At 43.3% G+C, this 23,832-nt stretch overlaps 1 protein-coding gene across 2 annotated transcripts in view; it reads right to left on the reverse strand.

The window, feature by feature from the left end:
- Positions 1–377: 377 nt before the first annotated feature.
- LOC107123229 (calcium-dependent secretion activator 2) overlaps positions 378–23,832 on the reverse strand; it is a 656,096-nt gene continuing 632,641 nt past the window's right edge. For both annotated transcript variants that reach the window (XM_015426436.1, XM_015426435.1), the window contains 2 exons: positions 5,956–6,060; positions 378–548 (listed from right to left, as the gene is read on the reverse strand). In XM_015426436.1, coding sequence (XP_015281922.1) covers positions 378–548; positions 5,956–6,060 — 276 coding nt within the window. The remainder of the gene's footprint in view (positions 549–5,955; positions 6,061–23,832) is intronic.

Genomic DNA, 23,832 nt, shown 5'->3' on the forward strand with positions numbered 1-23,832 from the left:
TATGTGTGATGCACAAAGTTCTGTTTTCTGCACAGGGCATGCCCACTCTTCAGTGAAGTTACAAGAAGAGAATGCAACATTACAAACAAAAAGGAACTGAAGCACAAGTAGAGGACAGGCTCCATACCGGCATTTTCACAGTGCAAAGCAAAAGCTACGTAGGAAAATATGCAAAACCCCTCTACTGCTATCACAAAGTCCTTGGCACTAACTTCTTTCCTTCCTCCAATTCCAGCCAACCTTTCAGAGACCATTTGCTCACTCCTTTGAATGAGATGAGTTATATTTTCATTGTACCTTGGCTTTTTAAGGCAAAACCATGAATGCAAATGCAGGAACAAATTACAAAGCAGAACACCTCATGAGACACACACAAATCATCCTTCTTCTTCATCACTGTCCTTCATTGTGATGCCTTGAAGTCCACTCCCATCAGACACAGAGACTGTGGCCTCCTCTACTGTCAGACGGCTGTGGATGGTGTCATATGTTTTGCTGTTCAGAGTTCCTTCCAGCACCCCTTGCAACCTGAAGTCTCGGTAGGTCTTCTGCAGCAACAGGAGAACGTTTTCAATGTAATGTTAAGTCCTCTTCCCCACCTCTCTGTCCTCCCCCTTGCAGAAACCTTTGCCCCAATTGAAGAGACAGCTGATGTGACGTTCTGTTACATGGGCAAGGAATTAGGTGGAATGGAAAAGGAATAAAGGGCTACACAGAAGCTGATGCTTCCACAGACCTTTGGTTCAGCCAGTCCAGAACTGTCTGCTCCCAAAGCCATTCTCCAGGGTCTCAAGGCAAGACCTTCACCAGCTCTGCATTTGCAGACTTAACTGGAGGTGGCTGAGATTGAATTTGGGACCATACACGTATAAAGCATATGATTGAATTTGGGACCATGCACGTATAAAGCATATGATTGAATTTGGGACCATACACGTATAAAGCATATGATTGAATTTGGGACCATACACGTATAAAGCATATGATTGAATTTGGGATCATACATGTATAAAGCATATGATTGACCAGTGAGCTATGCCTTTCCTGCTGGGGATATGGGGACAAATCTGTTGGCTGAGACTGAGTGGACCCAGCTGGTGCAAAGGCTGAGAAATGGCTGCCAACTCTAGAACATCCAGGCACTGGCTTTTGGAGAGGAAGGACCATTTTAAATTGGGGGTTGTTGTGTCTTCACTATTGAAATCTAATGTTAAGCTTGAAACCTCAGCCAGGATTCTAATCTGAAACAATACCATTGGCTGAAGCTTATTGTAACCAATCAAATGAAAGAGAACTGTGCTGGAGGGAACTGTATTGATTGGATGTTATCTATGAATTATGATTGGATCTTAACCGTGTAAGGGCGTGGCTACACCAGCCCGGGATTGTTTAAAAAGGAGCTGTGCTCCACTGTTTGTGTTGTGTGATCTTTGGATGTTCTCGTTCATGACATTACTCAGTGTAGTAAAAGAAAGATGTTCTTGAGCAGGTGTTAGGTCTATTGGCCATGGGGAAACTTCTCATTTATAGACCTTAAGTTTCTTATTTGACCTGTGGCATTAGAAGAGAGGAACTCCCTTCTTGAATGCGACATGGTTGTTCTCTTTTGTTTAATGCCATGAGAATGCTGAAATAGTGCTTTAAACATTTGACTTTTGCTTTATATGTTTTCATTGAAGAGTTTGGGATACTTCACATGAATTATATGTCCATGGCTGGCTGCTATTTCTCCTCTCTTTGAACTGACATTTTTACGACCAGCCTAACTTCATTAGTGTCAGGGAATCAGGTCCTGGATTAAGCCTCAGTCCTCTGTTAAACCTATGGCCCCTGCCACACGGGGTGGAAAGGGACGGGCTGAAGTGCGGCTTCTGAAAGCCGCACCAAAAAAACCATGCCACGGCGGGATCACATTGATCCCCTGAGCCGCGGCGCATTCCCTCCCCGGCACGATCAGATGCTGGGGGAAGCGATGGAGGGGAACGGGAGACTGCTGAACTGCACATGTCTGAGCATGCGCAGTTCAGGCAGGAGCCGGGGATGCGCCAGCAGAAAGCCGGGCCGGCGATCCCATGGCCGGCGTTGATGCGGCCGTCGTGGATGAACCACCTCAGTAGGTGGTTCATTTTTGATGCGTTTCATCGGGGGAAGGGCCAGATCGGGGACGGGTGCGCAATGCTGCCCAGATGTTGCAGTGGGATCGCGCCCGTTTGCTCCGGCCCCGATCCGGCCCAAAACCCCTCGTGTGGACAGGGCCATATCACTTTAATTTCTATAAAGTATAGTTTAATCTTTGGTTCTGCTTCCCAGGAGGCTTCAGGGCTCTGCTAAGTGCTGTGGCCTTCTGATACATGACTTTGGTCTTGCATGACTTTTGCTTTTTGGAATGTTTATACACTACCAAATTCTAAATAGGATATCTGTAACTAGCTTCCTTGACTCTCTGAGTCACCCTGACTTTCCTGACCCCAGCGATAGAAAGAAAGGGCTGAGCTTTGTCTTGTACAGATGCTTAGCAACTGACAGTTACATTAGCTCCTATGGCTAGAAAAAGGTACTTGATGTCTGAATTTAGTCTTGTTCATGGTTGTTTTGGCCAACCACCCTCTGTTATGGGTCTTGACAGAGCAACCAAGGATATTCTTTATAGAATTACAAGTGCACTATTTATGTATTGGGTTTGTGTTGAAATATTCTATGTTGAATATTGAAATGCTACAAAGTGTTCTCTGTCTTAAGAGTGTGTAATGGAATAAATTGATGCAATTGGAACCCCTGCCAGCTTCTCCCTCCTCAATGGACACAGTGGAAATGGGAGTCCATGAAATGGTTCCTGCACTCCTAATTTCCCCAACAATTAGAAGGTAATCTAAGTATTCTGGTGTGGGCTCAGTTTGCCACTCAGTGTGCCACTCACTGCAAACACCCTGAGGTTCACTGAGCCATAGTGTGCTGAACTGTGGCTTGCATTTGTGGTAGTGTCTTCAGGAATGTAAATCTCAAAATTTCTTTTGGATTGGAAGGATCCCATGTGATTGAAATTGTATGACCTCTTTAAGTGATCACAGTAAATCTAGCTGATTAAACTCTTCTCCTACTGTTTCTCCACACTTTCTTCTTGTAAAGTTAAGACCCTTCCTAGGCGAAAGAATTTTTATCTCTGAAAGATGCCATTTAAATCCCTTGGCTACTTATACAAGCACTATCAACAGCTCTTGGCCATTCAAATCACCTTGGAGCAGTGGAATCAGATTTGCTGAAAGCAAGAATCAATTCCTGTCAATCTTCATTTATGCAGTGAACCTTATAAATAGCTCAGTTGATTCAGATAGGCCTTCAACCACCAATCACTTATTAATGGCCTTTTAGGTTTCTCTACTGCAGTTTATTGGTCTCAAGGGTCATGTTTATCATAAGCTAGAAGCATGTACAATTTGGCTTGTATACTGCTCTAGATTTTGCTATGTACTTTCAATTCAGTTGTGAAAACACAGATTCTGTTCATCCTCCTGATTATTGCTAAAGGCATTCTTTCCAACCTGTTCTAAATAATTCAGCACTGCAAATATAAAAAAGTTCACTAATTTACAGTTTAGCTTCAGACACTGGATGAGTTTTTGGCATGTTCCTGTTCACCCAACTGTTTTTGGATGAATGGTTTGATGTTTATTTAGTTGGCTTATCTGTGGTTTTACTGCTATATCGGTTTGGCTAGTTAATTCATGTTACTTTGTTGAGTTGGTTTCCTGCTCTGCCACTCTGCTTACATTCAGTTTGGCTGCTTCCTTTGTATGCTTATTACATGATTTGGGGGGGGGCTGTTCTTAAATTGGTCCTTAGTAATGTTGTGTTGTTTTAGGTTATTTCTGCCACTGGGTTTTGTGAGTATGATTTATTGTATCAGTATTTTACTATGTTGTGAGGTACTCAGAGAGGCTTTGGGCTGAAGGGTGCAATATAAATGTTTAAGTGTGTGTGTGTATGTGTCAGTAGGTTCTCTGGGACATTTTATTAATAATGGAGACCAACATCATAGCATCTAATCCTATCTTAGACATGAATTTACAGGACAACTGCCTTCTCACAGTCTCTCCACTTGTAACAAGGGGTTAATAATACTGGTTTACCTTACAGAGGTTATTAGGGCTGCGGTCACACGGAACAGTAGCCACACAAGTGAGATGGAAGACAGGCAGAGTTTCCGGGCGCGATCTCACCAGCACATCTGGGAAGCGTAGCACTCCCGTGGCTCAACCAAGGCTTCCCACCAAAACTGCGTGGCAAAAAACTAGTACCTCGGAGGTACTAGTTTCTGGAAACTGCGGGGCAAGGGCGGGCGTCTGATCGCGTTTCTGGTGGCATCCGGCGCCCGCCCATGTCCCCTTGCAAATAAGGTGGGTTTTTTTGTCCAAGTCTCTGTGGATGCGCACATGCACCCAACGGAGCATGCGCGTTTGTCGTGTACACACACACAAAGAACAGTTTGCCGCGGCGCGCGCTTCTTTGTTGCGCGCCGGCTTGTCCTGTGATCGGCACCTCTCCCTTCCCATGGAACCTCCACGGTACCTCCACAGGAGGTCTGATCGCGTAACCACGCGGTAGTTTGCCCCAGGGCAAACAGCCATGCTTCTCCCCCGCAGTTTCCTGCCCATGTGACCGGGGCCTACATAGATTACTGAAATAATGTATGTGAAGTGCTTTGAGCTCTTTGGGAAAAAATCAGTGTATAAATACTGATAATCACTATTATAATGCAGTATTAGAATATGTTTGTTTTTGTGCCGAATCAAAAGACAACATGACTACCAGGACTGAGGAATCCAGCTGTTCCGTGGGGGGGGGGAGCAAAACAAAAACAGTTGACTGGAAACTGGAGCAGCAAGTCAACAGTTGATTAGCCAGCCCTACAATTTGCTTCATTCTACTAAAATGGTATTAATTTCTAAGGTTCTATGAAGAAGAAGAAGAGATTGGATTTATACCCCGCCCTTCATTACCCAAAGGTGTATCAGAGCGGCTTACAAACTCTTTTCCCTTCCCCTCCCTACAACAGACACCCTGTGAGGTAGGTGGGGCTGAGAGAGCTCTGACAGAAGCTGCTCTTTTTTCAAGAACAGCTCTTATCAGAACTACGGCTTGCCCAAGGTCATCCAGCCAGGTGCAAGTGGAGGAGTGGGGAATCAAACCCGGTTCTCCCAGATTAGAGTCCGCGCACTTAACCACTACACCAAATTGGCTATGCAGATATGATGGTTAACCAAGGTTTGCTTTCCTCAACCATGGTTAACTGTTAAGACCTAAATAATTAAAACATGGCCACAAACCATGTTATGAATTCATAACCAGTAATCTGCCCCCCCCAAAAAAAAAACCTGGGGGAAGGGTCTAGGTAGATGTGGTTCTGGGGGGCCTGGTTAACCTTTGAGGTCCAATAAATCAGACCAGCTGTTGTTGTTGTTTTTTAATATGGTGTTAGTGTCACGTCTGAGTGGTGTGGGGATGGGGACCAGAGGAAATCTTTGTCAGGGGACCCATGGTGGTTCATGACAATTCTGGTTTGACAACATGCTAAGTCTTAACAGATGCACCAATCACAACATGATAAAAGCATGTTTTGCTTGTTTTCAGGACTTATATACATACTCCCCATGGGAAGGCTTAGTATGATGAGTTAAACAATAATTTCACTGTGGATCTTTGAGCCTAACTGGGGTTAAGGTGACAAACCACTGGTAGCACTGAACGGTTAAGTATTTTGTTTGCCAAAATCAAGGACAGTAACCAAAAAGTCTATTCCCCTTCCTGTTGCTCTAGAAAAGTATTGTTGTCCATGCTCCTTGTCTTGTGCCGTGGCAACAGCTTTTCATCACAGGAAGACCTGAATGTTAAGACAATAACATTTTGGCTGTTGATGTCTGCAATGTTGCTCTGCAATCCAAATGTAATATAATTTACCTTCACTATCTTGATGAGCGTTTTCAGCTGGTATATATGAAGCTGGAGGTCTAATCTATCAGCCAGCCACATGCATATGACTTTCATGGAGCTGCTGTACCATTGCTGAAAAAGGAAGGGGGTTGGGGGGGGAAAGGTCCAGCGTTATTCATTTAGCAGATTGGTAATGAGAGGGAATGGCACACTTTGAAATGACAGGAAATCAGCACTTCAAGTCAATAATGCTATAATTCCTGTTAGTAAAATTGCATGTGTTGTTGCTAGGAAATCAGCTAACTTGACATGAACTGGTCTTCACATGAATTAGCATTAGCAGTAACTGCTCGGTCTTTGAGCTGTGCCATATTCACGTAAAAGAGTGTTTTGCACTTTGCTATTTGCAGGCAAAAAAGGGGAGGGTATTAAATACACACATGAAATAACTGACTGCTGAAACAGTAGGGGGAAGATTATTTACAGAGAAGAAGGGGGAACCTGTGCAACGTTGCAAGTTTTGCTTAACGAAAATGAAATCTAACATAAGAGAACATCTCATGATGAAATGTTCTTTGCTGTTCACACCTATGGATGTCACGAAAGGGGGTGGAGAGGGAAGAGAAACAGACAGACCCTCTGCTTAAACTGGGATGGAGGACATTGCTCCTAAATCCTGTAGATTGCTACTAAATCCTGGAGTTTTTTCTGAGATTCATACTCTTGCCTGTGGAAAATATTTTAAAATCATAGACATTCTGGACTAAGGCAGAGCTAGAGCTGCCTTGCCTGTCCCAGAGGAAAGAGGTACCCATGGCAGTCCTGGGTCCATGACACATCTTGGAGAAAGGAGGTACAACCAGATTTGCTTCTGAACTGGATTGGGGGGTATGACTAGTACCCAGCTAAAGAAAAGCAGATGGAAGGCAATAACTCAATAGGGGGAGAGAAGGCACTTTCCAAGCTTAAATGACCCCCCCCTACCCCTGCTAAAAAAATGCTGAACTGGCTTGGAGGGGCTGAAGGTGGTGCTTTGGAAGCTAAGAGCCGTTTGCTTTTAACAGAGACCATTGTTATCTGCTGGTCCTTCATTAGGTGAAAGGCACAGGACAGACAAAGACCTAAGAGAAAATGATGTTAGGCATTTCAGACTTGAACAAGGCATCTGCTTGTTTGCTTGTTCAATCTAAAATATTAAGGTGGCTAAAAAATCACCCTCTGCAAATGGCCTTTATCATGCTCAGCGTCAAAACAGAGGAACCCCCCCCCCAATCTTGTCTTTCTTAATTAGCAAACAGAGGTCCTATAGTCTAACTATGAAGGGGAGGAGTGGTTGTTTCATTGTATGAGCGAGATTACACTCAGAGAATTCACACCTCAGCCCAGCAGAGCCACTGCGGGGAGGCTTCTTCGTAATGTAATTTCCTCTTCTTTAACCATAGCAAGAGATATAGAAATAAGACCAAAAGAAAGCCTGTACAACCAGGGAGTCAAGAATCTATGAATGGCATTCAGAACACAGCCAGCTTAGTATTCTCAGGATGGTTTGCAGAAAAGGGAACAGTATAAAAATATAAAATCAATCATACCCTAACCACATTATAACTTATCTAATGAGTCTAGGAAATTAAATACAGTGCTAATAATAATGTTCAAAAGAAGATGGTGAAAGAAAACAGATGAACCTAAAATGAGGTAAGAGTAGTGAAAAGGAATAGAGTCAGCTGAAACATTCACTATCAACAGATGCTTGGGAAAATAAAACTATCTTCATCCAGCACCTAACACTTAAGGAATAGGTGTCAGGAGAATGGATACCCCTGTGTCTTGTGGCCATCCATCCCTATTTGAAATCTTTTATTTATTTCATCTAAAACGTTTGCATGCTACCTTGCACCCAGTCTGCCTCAAGTCAAAATGAGAAGGGTGGACTATATATAACCAAAATAAAACAGGGCAACAAGCAATCAAACAGATATTAAAATCAACTCTCTCTCTCTCTCTCTCTCTCTCTCTCTCTCTCTGTCTTCAGCTGCTGGTGCAAGACAGTGATCAAGGGGGACAGGCAAATATCCCTCAGAATGCCATAATTTTGGTGCCGTGACTGAGAATGCCCTTTCTCATGTTGTCACCCTATCTAGCCTCAGATGATAGGGACACCCAAAGCAAGGCCCCCTGAAAATGATTGTAATGGTCAGGTAGGTTTGTATGGGAGTAGGCAAGCCTTAAATTATGCAGGTCCCAGGCCATACGGGGCTTTAAAAGTCAATACCACCCCAGGGGTCATTTCATAGAAAAAGAGGTGCAGGAGCTCATTAGCATAGCTCATTAGCATACACCACACCCCCTGACATCACCGGAAGTGTGTCAGAAGGCAACACCCAGCGCTCAGGCTCCACCCCAAAAATCTCCAGGTATTTCCCAACTCAGAGCTGGTGAGCCTACCTGGAGAAAAACTGCTTCAAAAGCACAAAGAAAATCTGTGGCAGGGGATCAGCTTTTGTGAGCCACTGCTCTGGTATACAGATACTTCGTAGCTGAAGAAGTGACCAATGACCCAGTTATGAACAGAGGCTACAGCTCCCACATTTGCAGAAATCTACAGACAAGGGCAACATCCTCCTCACTTTCTACCTACATGTAATGGTTGATGACTCTGTTTCAATGTATCTGAAAAAGAGTGCATGCACATGAAAGCTTATACCCAGTATTAAACTTCGTTGGTCTTAAAGGTGCTACTGGACACAAACTTTGTTCTATTGCTTCAGACCAACACGGCTACCCACCTGAATCTATGCAAGCCTGAATTATTCAAGAGGGCTCTTCTACACAGGCAATAGGGTTACACTGTACAAAAGACTAAACAAAGTTACTTGAACAAATTATTAGGGGAGACCCAACACCTCCTGTCGACACATGCTTAAGGTAGGATAGCAGCTCAATGTTTCGTTAGCAGTGGTACTTAAGAGTATCTTTCCCAATGCAACAGAACAAAGTTTGAGTTCAGTGGCACCTTTAAGACCAACAAAGTTTATTCACATGAAAGTTTAGACCCAGAATTACTCTGTTTGTTCTTAAAGGTGCCACTGGACTCAAGCTTTGTTTGGCACATTTTGTGTTTATTGACTGTTAACCTTTATGCAAGCTGGTTATAGGTAAGATTGGTATATAGACCTTCTACTTTAAAGCAATGACAAAGGAGCTATGGAGAGGAGGGGAAGCAGATGATCTATATGAAACAAAAGGCTAGCACACAAGGAAACAGCAGAACAATACTGACAACCAACTCTTGAGTCAAAATATAGCTAAACAAATGAACTCAGTCACAATTGTAGAAGTTTTTAGACAGAGGGAAACTGAAAGAGCCTCTTAAGAAAAGTATATATACATGTGATTGTCTGCAGTCAGCAAACAGAAAACTAAGTGCTTTTGCACCAAGGGACCACATCAATATCATAGAAAAGGGCCGAATCTACACCCCCCCATTCCCCTCTGGGGGCCAGGGGGGACCTGGCAACCCTAGCTATTAGCCTAGCCTACCTCGCAGGGCAGTTGCAAGGAGCTGGGTGCTCTTGAGCCAGCCCGACCGCCCTCCTCTCTCCATCTAGCTTACCTGTCGGGGCTGTTGTTGCGTGCCTAGGCTCACTCCCGTTCCTGCTCCTGCTCCCCTCCCGCACTTGGCAGGGCCTTGGTGGCTTAGGCGGCCATGGCACAGGCCTCACGCTTGGCCTCAGGGAAGGGGTTGAGGGCCAGCTCACAGCAGCACTCCGCCGGGTCGGCCATTAGGCAGCCTGTCAGCGGGTGCAGCAGCTGCCGGTCAAAGACCTCCTGCAGCAATGCACTTTATGGTGAGGCTGACAAGCGCAGGAAAGTGCATGGCCACTTGTTGCCATAGAGATGGGATTGGCAACACTGCTGGAATGCCGTTTCGGCTTGTTCCGGCCCAAAATGACCCCTGCCAGCACCTTGAATTGGGTCTGGAAGCAGATTGGAAACCAGCGCAGATGGAACAAGACACAGCACAAAGTCTCCAGTGATTATAACATTCATATAAGAGAGGCTGGTCAATAAGAGCAATGAACATCTTTCCCAGATGTATAGGCATCAATCAGCTCTACTCTCCATGACATTTACTTAGTTGAGGCAGACGTCCCTGGAATTTTGGCACTGCCAAATTTGCCTCTCTATGGTCGGCTTGGCAATAATAACAGCTTTTAAATGATGGCCAGCTGAGTGGTGGTGGGGAGCCCCTGTTGGAGGCTCTTTGCGACCCCATGGACCACATCACACCAGGCCCTCCTGTCTTCCATCGTCCTTCGGAGTTCGCTTAATTCCATCTTTGTTGCATCGATAACACTGTCTAACCAGCTCATCCTTTGCCGTCCCCGTCTTCTTTGACCTTCAATCTTTCCCAGCATCAGAGTCTTCTCCAGTGAGTGCTCCCTTCTTATTTGGTGGCCAAAGTATTTGAGCTTCAGCTTCAGTATCTGGCCTTCTAGGGAACAGTCAGGGTTGATTTATTTTAGGATTGACTGATTTGATCTCCTTCAGTCCAAGGGACTCTCAAGAGTCTTCTCCAGCACCATCATCCAAAAGCATCTATTCTTCAACTCTCGCAGCCATACATTACTACTGGGAATACCATTGCTTTGACCCTATAGACGTTTCTTGGCAGGGTGATGTCTCTACTTTTCATTATGCTGTCTAGGTTAGCCATCGCTTTCCTCCCAAGGACCAGGTGTCTTTTAATTTCATGGCTGCAGGCACCATCTGCAGTGATCTTGGATCCCAGGAACGTGAAGTCTGTCACTGCTTCCATGACTTCTTCTATTTGCCAAGGAGTGATGGGGCCAGATGCCATGATCTTAAGTTTTTTTGATGTTGAGTTTCAAGCCAACTTTTGCGCTCTCCTCTTTCACTTTCAGCAAGAAGCTCTTTAGGTCCTCTTCACTTTCTGTCATTAGAGTGGTATCGTCTGCATATCTGAGGCTGTTGATGTTTTCCCCGGCAATCTTAATTCCGGGGGCCAGGCAACCCTAAATAGCACTGTTATTTATATCCAAACTGGGCCCATGTGTAATTGGGGAGCACAGAACTCCCAAAATATATTTGATCCAAAGTCCTTGTGGACTTTTAAACACATGAATTGACCTTAACTATTGATCCATAGGTGATACCATTGAATACACGACAGCATGATGGCTGTTATGACCTTGCAAAATCCAACCAGTATCTTTCCCCATACGGTGCATGAGCAAGCTAACAAAAAGAGCTCCACAGTACACCCCTGTGAAAGGCCCTCAGTGGTCCAGCAATTAGTAATGCAGAAATGGCTGCCTATAACCACAAAATCCAGAGCTCAGTACAAACTCAGATGCAAACACAGCCAAGCAGCAGCCTACAAACAACACTGCTGACAAGGCAAATAGCCAGGTTCAGAGACAGAAGGATGGTAACAGCAAGGTCAAGGTCAGCATCAAAAAGTCTAGTCCCCCTTCCACCCCTCCCCCTGGGAAAAAAACATTCAAGCCCAACTGCTTTGCACTGGTTCAGGGTTTCTGCTCCCTCTCTGGGATCAATTGGAAGCATGAGATAGAGTGTCATCTGCATATTGGTAACTACATAGAATGTGCATGTAATTGCACCAAACTTGTTTGCATTGGTGACTGTGCAAAGGAAATAAACATTTTGCAAGAGCAGGGGATGGGGGACACAAAGAAAAGGAAGATCAGATCACAACTGCAAGCTCATACTGCACAATACTGTAAGCTGGCTAGTAGCTGAGTGGCAAACAGCCATTCAAAGTGGAGAGGTAGGGGAGAGCTCCATTCCCCAGTAAGGTGCATGTGGTCCCCACAAGGCAAAGCTTACCCTTTTCAGGAGTCTTGCTGACTATAATGATTTTGTCTGAAGGTGCCACCCTATAAATGGGCAAAATCAGCTGTCACTTATTTATGAGGCCTGTGGGTCTTTTAAACTGTAATTTATGTTATGGCCTGCCTCATCAGCAGTGCTCTCAAAATGACAGGGGCTCCTTTATTTCAGGGAGATGAATCCCAGAGCATGACACATGAGAAAGAGGGAGTCAGCAGTTCATTGGCTGGGAGACCATGAAGGCCCCATCACTTAAGTGACATTTGTCTGTTCCTAGGGTTGTGTTGCTGCTGCTCTGCAGAATGACGTGTGTGTTCCAGTCCCTTTGCCTTGCCCTTTTCACATTTTTAGTTTGTTTATTTTTATTTATAGTCTGCCTTTCTTACTAAGACTCAAAGCGGGTTACACAGTGCAAGTCAATGAAATCAATATGATGAGACATCAAATAAGCAATGTAACAGGACTAGGATTACAGAGAACTGAAACTATACTGCAACAGTTAATGTATACTATACCCAGTATATAGTCCACAGTCCCATTCATTTTATTAAAGCCCCTTCCTGAACCATTAGCCCTATTACATTTTTAAAAATGGCCTCCTGAACAATTCTGTTTTACAGAGCTTGCAAAATTCCAGAAGTGTGGGATCAGGAAGGCTGATAAGTGGCCCCAGGTTTCTGGTACAGATTCCCAGGAAAAATGGCTGGAAGTAGCCACACCTGCAACCCTGAAGCAGTGCACTTTGACACCCAGAGTGACTGGTCCAATGGTCTCTCTTGGGTCTGTCTCCAGGTGCCCCAGGGATACCATTCATTTTGCCTTGCCTTGCCTCCTACATCTTCAGTTCAGCCTCAGTTGAACTGGGAGGGTTATTACTGAAACACCACTTGATAGCGATTGCTCTCCCCTCCCCAACATGGCAGCATTCCTGTAATCCAGGAAGAGAAGACAGTCAAGAAGTCATTGAGTGGTGGGAACATCCCATTCTTTTGCTAATGCTCCAGTAGGCAGACACCCTTATGTAGTGTTGTGGTACAGAATCCCCTGCCTTCTCCCATTGTGTGCCCCATCCTTAAGATATGCCAAGATAATGTTGTATTCCACAAATGCAGCAGAATGTAATAGCGGTTTTATTTCTGCCCAGCAGGGAGGACTCAACAGGGCTGCTGAGAGCCACAATGAGCCCACAGACAAAGTTTCCACCTGACCCCCCCATTATGACCCTGATCCAAACCAAATATCATAACAAAACAAATCACTTGGATGACTATTACCACACATTTATAATAATAAAAGGATCCACATACCCATCTGTCTGTCCATTTGTGGCAGGCATCATAGGCGTAATCTTCGTGGGGGCGGCGGGGCTTCAGCCCCCGCCGAAATTTTCAGGAAGGTACTCAGCCTCCCCCGGGAGCCACCCTTGCTCCTAGCAAAGCAATGCCTCTGGCCCAGCCCCAGCCCCCCCCGGGAAATTGGAAAGTCTACACCCTTGGCAGGCATAACTCATCAAAAATAAGACTAGGAAAGTCAAAAGTGGCCACCAGCTTCAGGATGACCATGGGAGTTCCAGAGTAAAAAATGAAAGGAATTGGAATATCCCGGCCCAGGTTATCACCAGAATCCCCTCGCTATTTGCAATGGAAGGTAAGCTTGTGTAGTGGTCAAAGTGTAGGGCTAGGATCTGGGAAACCCAGGTTTGACTCCCCACTCTGCCATGGAAGCTTCCTGGGTGACCTTGGGCCCATCACACACTCTCAGCCTAAGCTACCTTTCAGGGTTGTGGTGAAGTTAAAATGGAGGAGAGAACAATGTAAGCCACATTGAGTTCCCCTTGGGGAGCAATGAATGATATAAATAGAGTAAATAAATAATTTCTAACTTCTGTTGCTCATTTGTCACCACTAAGGCAGATTAATGTTTATTATCATTCATGTAAAGGGAGGGGGAGGGAAGCATTCATTATTACTTAGATAAATAATGGGGAAATATTTGTTCATAGCATTAACAAAGGTTTGCTGCTATACTACTATTAAATAGATTTAAGTTGCTAACCAGGATGGATGAAAGCAAAAAGTGTGGAAAAGAGTTAAGAGAAATGTAGGAAATAACTTTTTTTTTTTACTACCACATACTAGCAGGCCTGCCCCTTTGCAAGACTGGTTGTGCAGGACGTGGGTAGTACTAAAGGAAGAGGGATACCATAGCCTAATGAAAATAATGACCTTTTTAGGAGGTTGTATCCTGGCACTCACTAAAGATTGTCTTGGCTGCTCTTGCCTTGCTCCAGTGCTGGCTTGGCTGATGGACAGCAGGAACTGAAAAGCAAGAGTTACCCCTCAGCCTCTTTAAAAACTTTGCAGAAAGGCCAAGCTCTTTATTATGCTCCATCTTCCCTGCATCCCTAGTTGTTGCAGCTGGAACTGCGTTAGAGGTTTTTTTTCATGCATTCAGTGAATGCAGCATGACACAGGCTTTGGGGCCCTCCACCTGACTTTAGTCCCTCAAATTTTGTCCCCTAAACCTCCCCACCGGGAGCTTTGGGGCTCAAAGGATAGCAGCATGTTCTAACAGCCAAACCACATAGGCTGCTGGAGTTCCAGATGTGTTATTTGGCCCTTAAAAGGCAGCCACTTAGAACTGGGGAATGAAGGAGGGGGGATGGCAGTTCTCCCTCCCCACATGATTATCTGATTGGAAACATCCTCCCAGACTGCTTTAATTCCAGTGGAGTGGGGAGAGAACCAGTCTTTTCCCCATACCACAACTTACAGAAGCGTAGTGAAAGTCATTTCTGACTAGAGTATAGCATAAGGGGAACAATCTTAGGCAGATTTGGCTACTGAGACCCTAACTCTCCCCCCCAGGACTGAGCTACAGTGACCCATGCGATGGTCACTTCCAGGCTCGATTACTGCAATTCGCGCTACGTAGGCTTGCCCTTGAGGCTGACCTGGAAATTACAGCTGGTGAAAAATATGGTAGCGCGCCTGCTGACTTCAACGCCTGTGTGGGCTCACGTTCAGCATGTGCTCTGCCAACTGCATTGGTTACCGGTTGAGTTCCGGATTTGCTTTAAGGTGTTGGTAATAACCCTTAAACCCTTACAGGCCTGGGACCAACATTATCTGAGGGACCGCCTCTTCCCATATATGCCTCAAAGAGTGTTACGCTCTATGGATCAACATTGCCTGGTGGTCCCTGGCCCAAAAGACGTCCACATTGCCTCAACCAGGGCCATGGCTTTTTCCGCCCTGGCCTCTGCCTGGTGAAACATGCTCCCTATTGAGATCAGGGCCCTGCGGGATCTTCTTCCAATTCCACAGGGCCTGTAAAATGGAGCTGTTCTGCCAGGCCTTTGGCTGAGGCAGCGGGTGTCCATGTATAGCCTCCCTGAGGCTGCTGTCACCCATCTATTGATAACTGGCCATTATCCACTTGTTACCAACAGGCCAGGGAATCCTCTAGCAGCCAGCTGATTTTTGATTTTGTTTTGAACCGCAACCACCAATTTTAATGTTTATTATTGTGTTTTAAATGTTAACTATATTTATTGTATTTTTTAAAATATGATGTTACATACCCTGAGCCCGCTTGGAAACAGAAGTGCTGTAACCCTTGCCCCTTGGCCTGTTGTGGGGCCAAACGCCATGTCTGGTGTACTAATCAGAGAACTCCAACACATTGTGCATAGTTTGTCTTCAGTCATATTAATTTCAGGAGAATATCTGTGTAAGAAATTGTGTCCGTATACTAATACTTTCGTCAAGGACACGTGAGGGCCACCACTACAAAAACACACCATTTAAATACGTGTTCGTACTGCATGAAACCTGAGCATGGGATGCAAAGTAGGCATTTCTCTTTCTGAGATGACTTTCAAAGCTGAATCCTGGCTAAAGGGAGGCAGTATTAAAAAGACATACATGTAATACACTTTACTTTTTTAAGGTATAAAAATTATTACAGCAATATTAATTCTTAATCCAGGAATAACAGGTGGCATTCAAACGAATGCTGTCAGCCACAGAGGAAAGAGAGTCATATCGCTTAACAGATGGCATCAGGGTAAATTCACTTGCATTGATAAATTGACTCACCTAATAATTCTCTTAGCTGCCATTTGTTCTTTTGTACCTATTCATTGTTATGTGCAATATGATAGGTCCAATCTGTTCTCTTATCAATCAGCCCTTTAGAAGAATTAACCTCAGAGTTACACAATTGTGATCTAGTACTAAATATCCATAGAGAGTGCGATGCCCTTCCATGAGAGAGAAAAAAATCCCATGGTGTGGGCTGCCGATTAGTTATGCAAAGAGGGTTGAATACCAAACAATTAGTAGAGTGCAGGAGTGGTGCTGGGCACAAATGAGCAAACTGCAGTTAGTGTGACAAGTACGGCAATTTGTTGTCCTCTGAAAGGAAATTAATGGGGCTGTAACAGGCTAATTGAGAACAGAGCCCTGGTCCAAAGCCCTCCCCCAGACACACAAATACCGTCTGTGTCCAGACACACAAATCAGACTGGGCCTAGAGTTAGATTTCTAGACTTTCAAAAACACTAAGCACAAAACAAAATGTGTACTACTAGACAAGATAAACTGGTAGACTGCACAGTTTAAATTTTAGTGTTTAAATTTAAATTTCTTCGTATACTGCCTATAATTATACAACCAAGATGTTGGTGGTGGGCAGCTCTGAGCATTGCAAATTACTAGTGCCACGTTTAAGAGTCCATCTCTGTTTAAGTTACATTTCTGTGGTATTCAGTAGTATGTAAAGCACTTACTAACACAGTTAAAATACATTTCTGTTTCAAAGCCCAAATAATAGTCAAAGTTTGGGAGTTTCCCAGGTGTTGGATTGCCTCCTCCCTGGGGGCACATAAAACGTTCAGGAAAATAAGTAGAATATGACAATCTCTGTGGCCTTGGCATTTCAGAGATGTGGTGGTTATGTTTCCAAACATCTGAAACTTTATTTTGACATGCTAAGAAGAAAAGGTGGTTTATTCCTGTCATTTGTTCCATCAAGTAATATGTACATTTTCATGGTCTGAGAGAGCTAACTTACAAACCAATAGACCATGGAAATGACAGAGAAGTCCCTGGGAAAATACCTTACCCACCCTGAGTGCAACCTCATTGTACAAGGACCATTCCTTTTGAAGGCTCTTGCAAAGTATCCGCACAAGGCCCATTGAAATTGTATAGTTATTTTAATGCTATTATTTTTAATGTCAACTGCTGTCAGTGCTACTCATAATACATGATCATGTGAGCAGTTTGGTTGGGATTAATTAACAGGCAGAAAGATACTGGCTGGATATTAGGAAAAAAATTTTTTTTTATAGTAAGAGTAGTTCACAAGTGAAATCGACTGCCTAGGGAGGTGGTGAACTCCCCCTTACTGGCAGTCTTCAAGCAGCGGCTGGAGAAACACTTGTCAGGGATGCTTTAAACTGATCCTGCATGGAGCAGGGGTTGGACTAGATGGCCTCTGTGACCCCTTCCACGTCTTAGGAGGCAGGACATTTAACACCATTGCAAACATTAAGGGCAATACAAAAAGATAGTCAGCTACAGTGAACTATCTGTTCCTGACCACCAAATGAGATCCCATTGTGAAAGATATTCACCAAGACTGCGGAGTAGTACCAATATTAGGCCCAACCATTGGTCTGAAAGCTTTAGTGGGGCAGTCCATAGCACAGTTAGACACTTCTGAGCACTTAGAAGAGTGTAACTCTGTTTAGGACTGCAGTGTTAGGAGAAGAATTGTGGAGTATTAATGGATTTTGGCTCTGTTGGATTTCAACAGCAACAACAAAAAAACTTTAATACTTTCCGAAGTCTCCCCCTAAAACGAAATCACATTCTCCTATACTTGATAGAGGAAAATGAAAACAGAAAGTGTGTGTTATGTATTTTTTTCACACCAGTGCATGACAGCAGCCAACCATTTTAAAAGAAAATTTGTTCTCTCCCTTCCTTCCCCTCTCCCTCCCCCTCATTCATAGTTCACCCGGCTCCTGTAAGGGCATGTATTACTCACTTCATTTTCCCCTGAAATATCTCTTTGAAGTACAAAAAGGGGGGGGGGAGGCTAGGGTTGACTCTGCAAGACCCCTGTATTTATTCACACTTATTGTGCATGACTGTAGACTGGTAAATCATATTAGCAGTCTGTCTCCCCATCAAGCTGCTACTTGCTTTCCAGCCCTGGGAAGGTTCAACAAATCAACAGGAGCACGGAAAACAGAACATCAGTCTAATCTAGTGTTTAAGGTGAAGTTTTCAAACCCAATCTAAGAAGATCTTTAGAGCAAGTAACAAGCTGAAGGGCTCAGAAGGTGGTATCGACAATGAAAGAGTGTTGAAATATTGAGAAGCGCTGCACTTGTGCATTTTTAATAACAAGAGGGTCAACAAGGACACAGCTCCCTCCGCGCCAATAGTTGCCACCGACTATGGAAATTGCCACACCAGGGCCATAAACGCTTTCAGTTCATCAGCTTTCTTAAACACCCCTAAACCCCCTCAGTGGACCTTTAGTCTTGAATTAACAAACCAAAGCAATGAAAGAGGGTGCAACTTGAATGGCTGGCATTGATCCCCAACTGCGTTCGGCACTGCTACAGGCACTGAAAAACTCTCTCCATTGTCAATAGAAATTGACAAACCCTCCTCTCCTAAATAGTACAGCTGAGCCAGGCTGGATCCACGCAGCTGTAAAGGGCTCTGCTCTCAGGGCCCAGGAGCGCTAACAATAGAACAAGCATGAGCTCTTTGTCAGCCACAGACTCGGCAATTTTCTAACAAGGATTAAAGTTGTTTCTCGGCAGTGCCGGTGAAAAGAGATTTAGCAACATACCGCGCTTTCTTCAGGCGAAGTTAAAGAGAAGTAGTTAAGGAATTTCATTATGCTGCTGACTATTGGAAATAGAAAACAAATATATTCAATATTCACAAGCCTCACCGCCCTTTCCAATCCCTAATCTATAACATTTTGAGTGTGCTAAAAATACATGTAATGTTTGGTTCTTGAAAACATGCACTTCAGATTTTTTTTTGGGGGGGGGGGAGGAGATTTTGATTTTGGTTTTTAAAAGGTGCCATTGTTAGCTACCTGGAACGAAGACTCAATATGTACTAATACAAAATGCCTTAGAGCTTTGCGGTCTGATAGTCCTACATTTGAACCAGAAGACCAAATAAGGTTTTGATTTTTCCTTTAAGATTGGCTCTTCCAGCAACGGGTCACTGAGAGAATGCAGTTGCTGATGAACAAAAATAGGGTAGCACTGCATTTGAAGGAACAAAGCTGCATTTTCTGCACAGATCCTGCAAGTAGCAAAATAAACGGGTCGGGGAGGAGACAACAGTGGTTTGGGATTTGCACTTTGTTTTTAAAGATCATTCAGTGATTTGGACTGGTGCTGTAATGATCCTGGTGGATCTTTCTCAATTACTTTTGAAACTGCCTAAGCAGTGGCACAAAAAATTGGGTTTTCCATTGAAAAGGCTGGTAAAAGCTAAACTCTCTCATGTAGATTTTGTAATGTGTTTTAAATGCTTGAAAGACTGTACCTCATGAATGAATACACACAGTACTGAGCCCAACAATGTGCTGAGAGATTCTGAGAAGAATATTAATAGTCTTGTGGCTAACAGAAGAATTGATTTAAATACAGGTGAGACAGAAAAATATGGACATTGTCCAAAGGAGCTTTGCCTGCTTAGCATAGAGAGCTAAGAATGTCCCGTTGGCCATTTGAACAAAAATTCTTATGATTTTAATCTGCATTTTTTTCATCCCTGTGAATACTTTATGAGAGCATTTTGGAAAGTAATGGCAGTAAAGATGCCCATGCTCGGCACCAATGTTACCTTTTACCCAATATTAATTTCCAAAACAACTGTGTGTGTGTTCGTTCATTCATTCATTCAGTAAATGGCTCAGGAGGAGAATGGCAAATGAGGAAACAAGCAACAAATTATACAGACACCCCCTCGCTGCCAAAATGTACTTCATTATCAGTGCATACAATTCAAACCTCTGTCACTTATTTTCTGGCTCTTACCTTGAACTGCCTTTACAAAAGTCACATTTTCGTACATACTAACATGATCAAAAAGCACTTTTCAAACATTTCTTACTTTCATGAAAAAATTCTGATACAGTTAATAGTAATTCAGAATATTTTGTTACTTAAAGAGGACAACAAACATGTTTCAGTGGAAACATCAGAAACCTGAACTCACAGAAACCTGCTTTTGTACTGTGGTTGAACAGTTCTTTAAAAATGTGCAACTGTAAGTAGCAGGGCTGAATGATCATATATAGATTAGGATGCTCTCTCATGCATTGTTAAACATTAATAGCCTGTTAAACTCCTTAGTTCCCCCCCCCAATGAAGACTGACTTCACAACTGAAACCCTCTATTAACTGAATACAATAATTCATTATCGTGTGCAGCACCCCCTAATTATCTTAGATTTATAGCTGAATGGTCTCTAGTCAAGACACTCAAAATTAATATCCAAAAAACAATACCGCTTTTTTGTTTTTGTTTGGAAGTGGCAGGAAAGCTCAATCACATTTGTAAAACACTCTGCCTGTGCTGGAACTAATTTTATGCAATTATCCCCACATTTGCTGTAATTTAATTAACTTTAACATGGTGGCACATTTGACTTCTTGAGGAATGGAGTGGGGAGAGAGAAGGCTTTCTTATACTAGTTTTACTGGCTACAGAACTGCCCTTCATTTTACATCATTGCAAGCTGATATTATTTTTCATGTCGATGTTGAACCCACATGACAATAGCTAGATTTTAAAAGACAGATGGTCTTAGTAATAAAAGAATGCAACACACGTGATTGGGAGAAACGAAAATCTTGTGCATAGGGACATTTTCCAAGGATCATGGAACCTTTCATCCATAGGGATACTGTGGTTCTAGACAATAACAGTACTTCATAGCTTCAGAGGTAGAAGGATCGCTGGGAGCAGATTTTAATCCCCTTAGTAGCTAGTGGTATGTGGATAAGAGTTTTTTGCCTTGAAGTTTGCCACTGCTGACAGCTCTTTTCAGGACCATTGCATGGATAGTGCTTAGGTTCTGAAATTCACTCACAGGTTTCCAGCCCTTTCCGGTTTCCTTTGTAATAATAATAAAAAATCCCTTACAGCCTACAATTAAGCTTGTATACTTTTGATTAAAACACATTCAAGTCCAATGCAAAGCTCAATAGGAGCTCCAGCATTTGTATGGAGCTCCTGCATTGGACGAGTTTCTGATTGTGCTGAGTCAAGCTATCCTCTGATACTGGGGACCTTCCAGCAGCTTCTGAATCAGAGCTGTAATGATTGTTTCATGAACCCCAGAGTGATTGGAAGCTCCAGGAGACTCATTCGTAGGAGAGCTCCAGGAGACTCATTTGAAGGACAACAGCATGGGATACTTACGGCCACTTTTGGAATAACTTATTCATAGAGACTGAATACAAAGGATGGGGCACATCAGCAGACAGCACTAACTCCCCAAAGAGGATCAGTTCCAAAGCTGCCATGAACTGCAAGGCTGCCTCTTCACCCAGCCCCACTAAGAGCACTTTCACTAGAGATGTACAAATCACTTTTAGAATATCTCGCAGAAAAATTTCAGTGCAAATGACTGAAATTTTTGGTGGAGCAGGATGGTGGGCTTTTAAAGTACCCTTTGTATTTAGATTTATCCAACCAATGTAACCCTAAGTGTTTCAGAAGCCAAGCTTTCACTGTAAGACAGCATGTGGTTTATGAAAACTGCTATGGCTTCGTAATAAAGCTTAATTTTGCAATGGAATCCATGTAAATCCTCTCTTTTTAATATTGAAACGAGAATTTAAGCAAACCAAAATAATTTGTTTAACTATATTTAAGCAGTTTTCAGTGGCATCTTTGATGACCTCCCTATCCCATGTGTCTTCCCACACATATGGTAACTGCAGAATAGAACTGAAACATTGCTAAAAATCACACACATATATACACACAGAGCTGTCATCCAGACCTGGACATCTGCAATGTTTTGTTTTTTTAAACTTTAAATATTATGTGCTAATATATACGCTTGTTGAAGTAAGGGGCTCCTAGACAGAGCACACAGAATTCCCTTTTCTGCCAGTCCTTATGCCTGAACTTCAGTGCACTACTAGTGCTTGAGTTCCCTTGAGCAAATCCCACGAAGATGCCATATTGTGCTGTGATATAGACAAACAACACACCTATTTAATGTTACATGAGATTTTCCATCAACAGAGCTCAGGAAGAGGTGGAAGGCTAGGGTAGGAAACACATTGGAAGACAACCTAATCAAGAGTTTTCTCTTTTCATAAACAGAAGGACTGGAATCAAATTCCCTTCGGGCACTGAGCCACTCCAGCAGCTGCTGAAGCATTCTTCTCTTAAAAATGCAAGCCCTCTACTAAACGAAGGCTTTGGTAAGTAAACATAGCTTAAATCAGTGCAATGAAATATCTATATATAAAAAGCCAGTTGGTTCAATTCCAGCACATGTGTCCAGCATCATGCTTGGACAACTCAGAAGGATCAAGTGAAGAAAGGTCTCCAGTGACAACCTTGCAGTAGAATCTAACATTGCTACCCATGTATACTCCCCCTCCCCACACACTAAGGACAGACAGCATTTAAGATGCTGCTGATCAGCTACACTGGTCACTGGATTACTTCTGCAGTGGAACATGGAGGAAAAAACCCCAGCAACTGTTCTAGGCACTAATACCACCTTGACACAAGCCTTTCTTCTCCACTGAGAAAGCATAGGAAGTGTTAATGGGGCATGGCAGGGCAAGCTTACCTTAGGAGTTCATGGACTGTTTGCTAGGGCATATACAGCCTTTTTTGCCGCAGATCCTAATGGAGGCAGAGACCATTTCCACACTGGTTATCTGCCCAGGGTTCAGCATTGTGGTATATTTGTACAACTCCTGGGATTTTCCTGGTTTTACACTGATTTTTCTCAAGCCTACTTTGTTGTGAATTTTTGGGAAAGATTGCAGTAAAGCCAGGATGGCTGCTGTGTGGGTGGAGCGTTTGGAAACGGCAGCCATTTCCCCTCACCCTGTCCCCGTAGCGGCCATGTCCTCCCCCCACCACAAAAAAAAATTAATTTCATTTTGTTATACCAATATACAATTGAATCAACAAGTGTAACAGGTTCTGTGAATTTTTTTTTAAAGTCTTTAGACTCTCAATGACCTCCATTGTAGAGATTTAAGGGAAAAATCAGATCTTAGCAACAGAAAGGGCTAGAAACATACTTAAAAAAAATTAAAGCTGGGAGTTCATAGAAACTGTTACACTTATTGGCGGAACAGTATATTAAGATAGCGGTATGAATATATTGATGCTGTTGGGGAATTGGGGCAGATAAACTGCAGGGAAATCTGCCATAGGGAAGCCCTGTTGCCACTATGCTGTATCAGCAGCCTCATCAGCAGCAGGGAAATGACACAAGCCTGTTCCCGTGTGGAAATGACTACGGTGCCCTAGAGATTTACCACCTTGGGTCAGTGACCAGTGTCTTCTTAAACAATTTCAGAGAAAAGTTGTGAAAAAGAGGAACATCTCCCCACTTAGATAAGCACATCTTGTTAGTGGATTAAAAAAAGAATGGAAGTCCAAATCCCCTCTGACAAAATTTTCTGCCCACTCTTCCCTGTACTAGATTTTGTCTTTCTCAGTACTACATAACTCTGAGAGCGGAAGTGGACAGTTTGTTCAATACCAGAGGCTAAATAAACACGCCATGAGCAGGAGAGCCAATAGTAATTTCCATGTGTCAGATGCATACAGTCACTGTCATTTGTATGGTGTTTTTACTGATATGGCAGATGCCAAATGTTACTTGGTGAAATACTGTGTTTACTCTGTAATATTTATTCAAAAAGCTATAAAATGTGAAATACAAGCCAGTCCTTGGAAAAATAACGATCTTTGTGTTAAGAAACCAAGGGAA

Source organism: Gekko japonicus, unplaced genomic scaffold (assembly GCF_001447785.1).
Source record: "Gekko japonicus isolate JY-2015 unplaced genomic scaffold, Gekko_japonicus_V1.1 scaffold943, whole genome shotgun sequence".
In the NCBI taxonomy this organism is placed as follows: Eukaryota; Metazoa; Chordata; class Lepidosauria; order Squamata; family Gekkonidae; genus Gekko; species Gekko japonicus.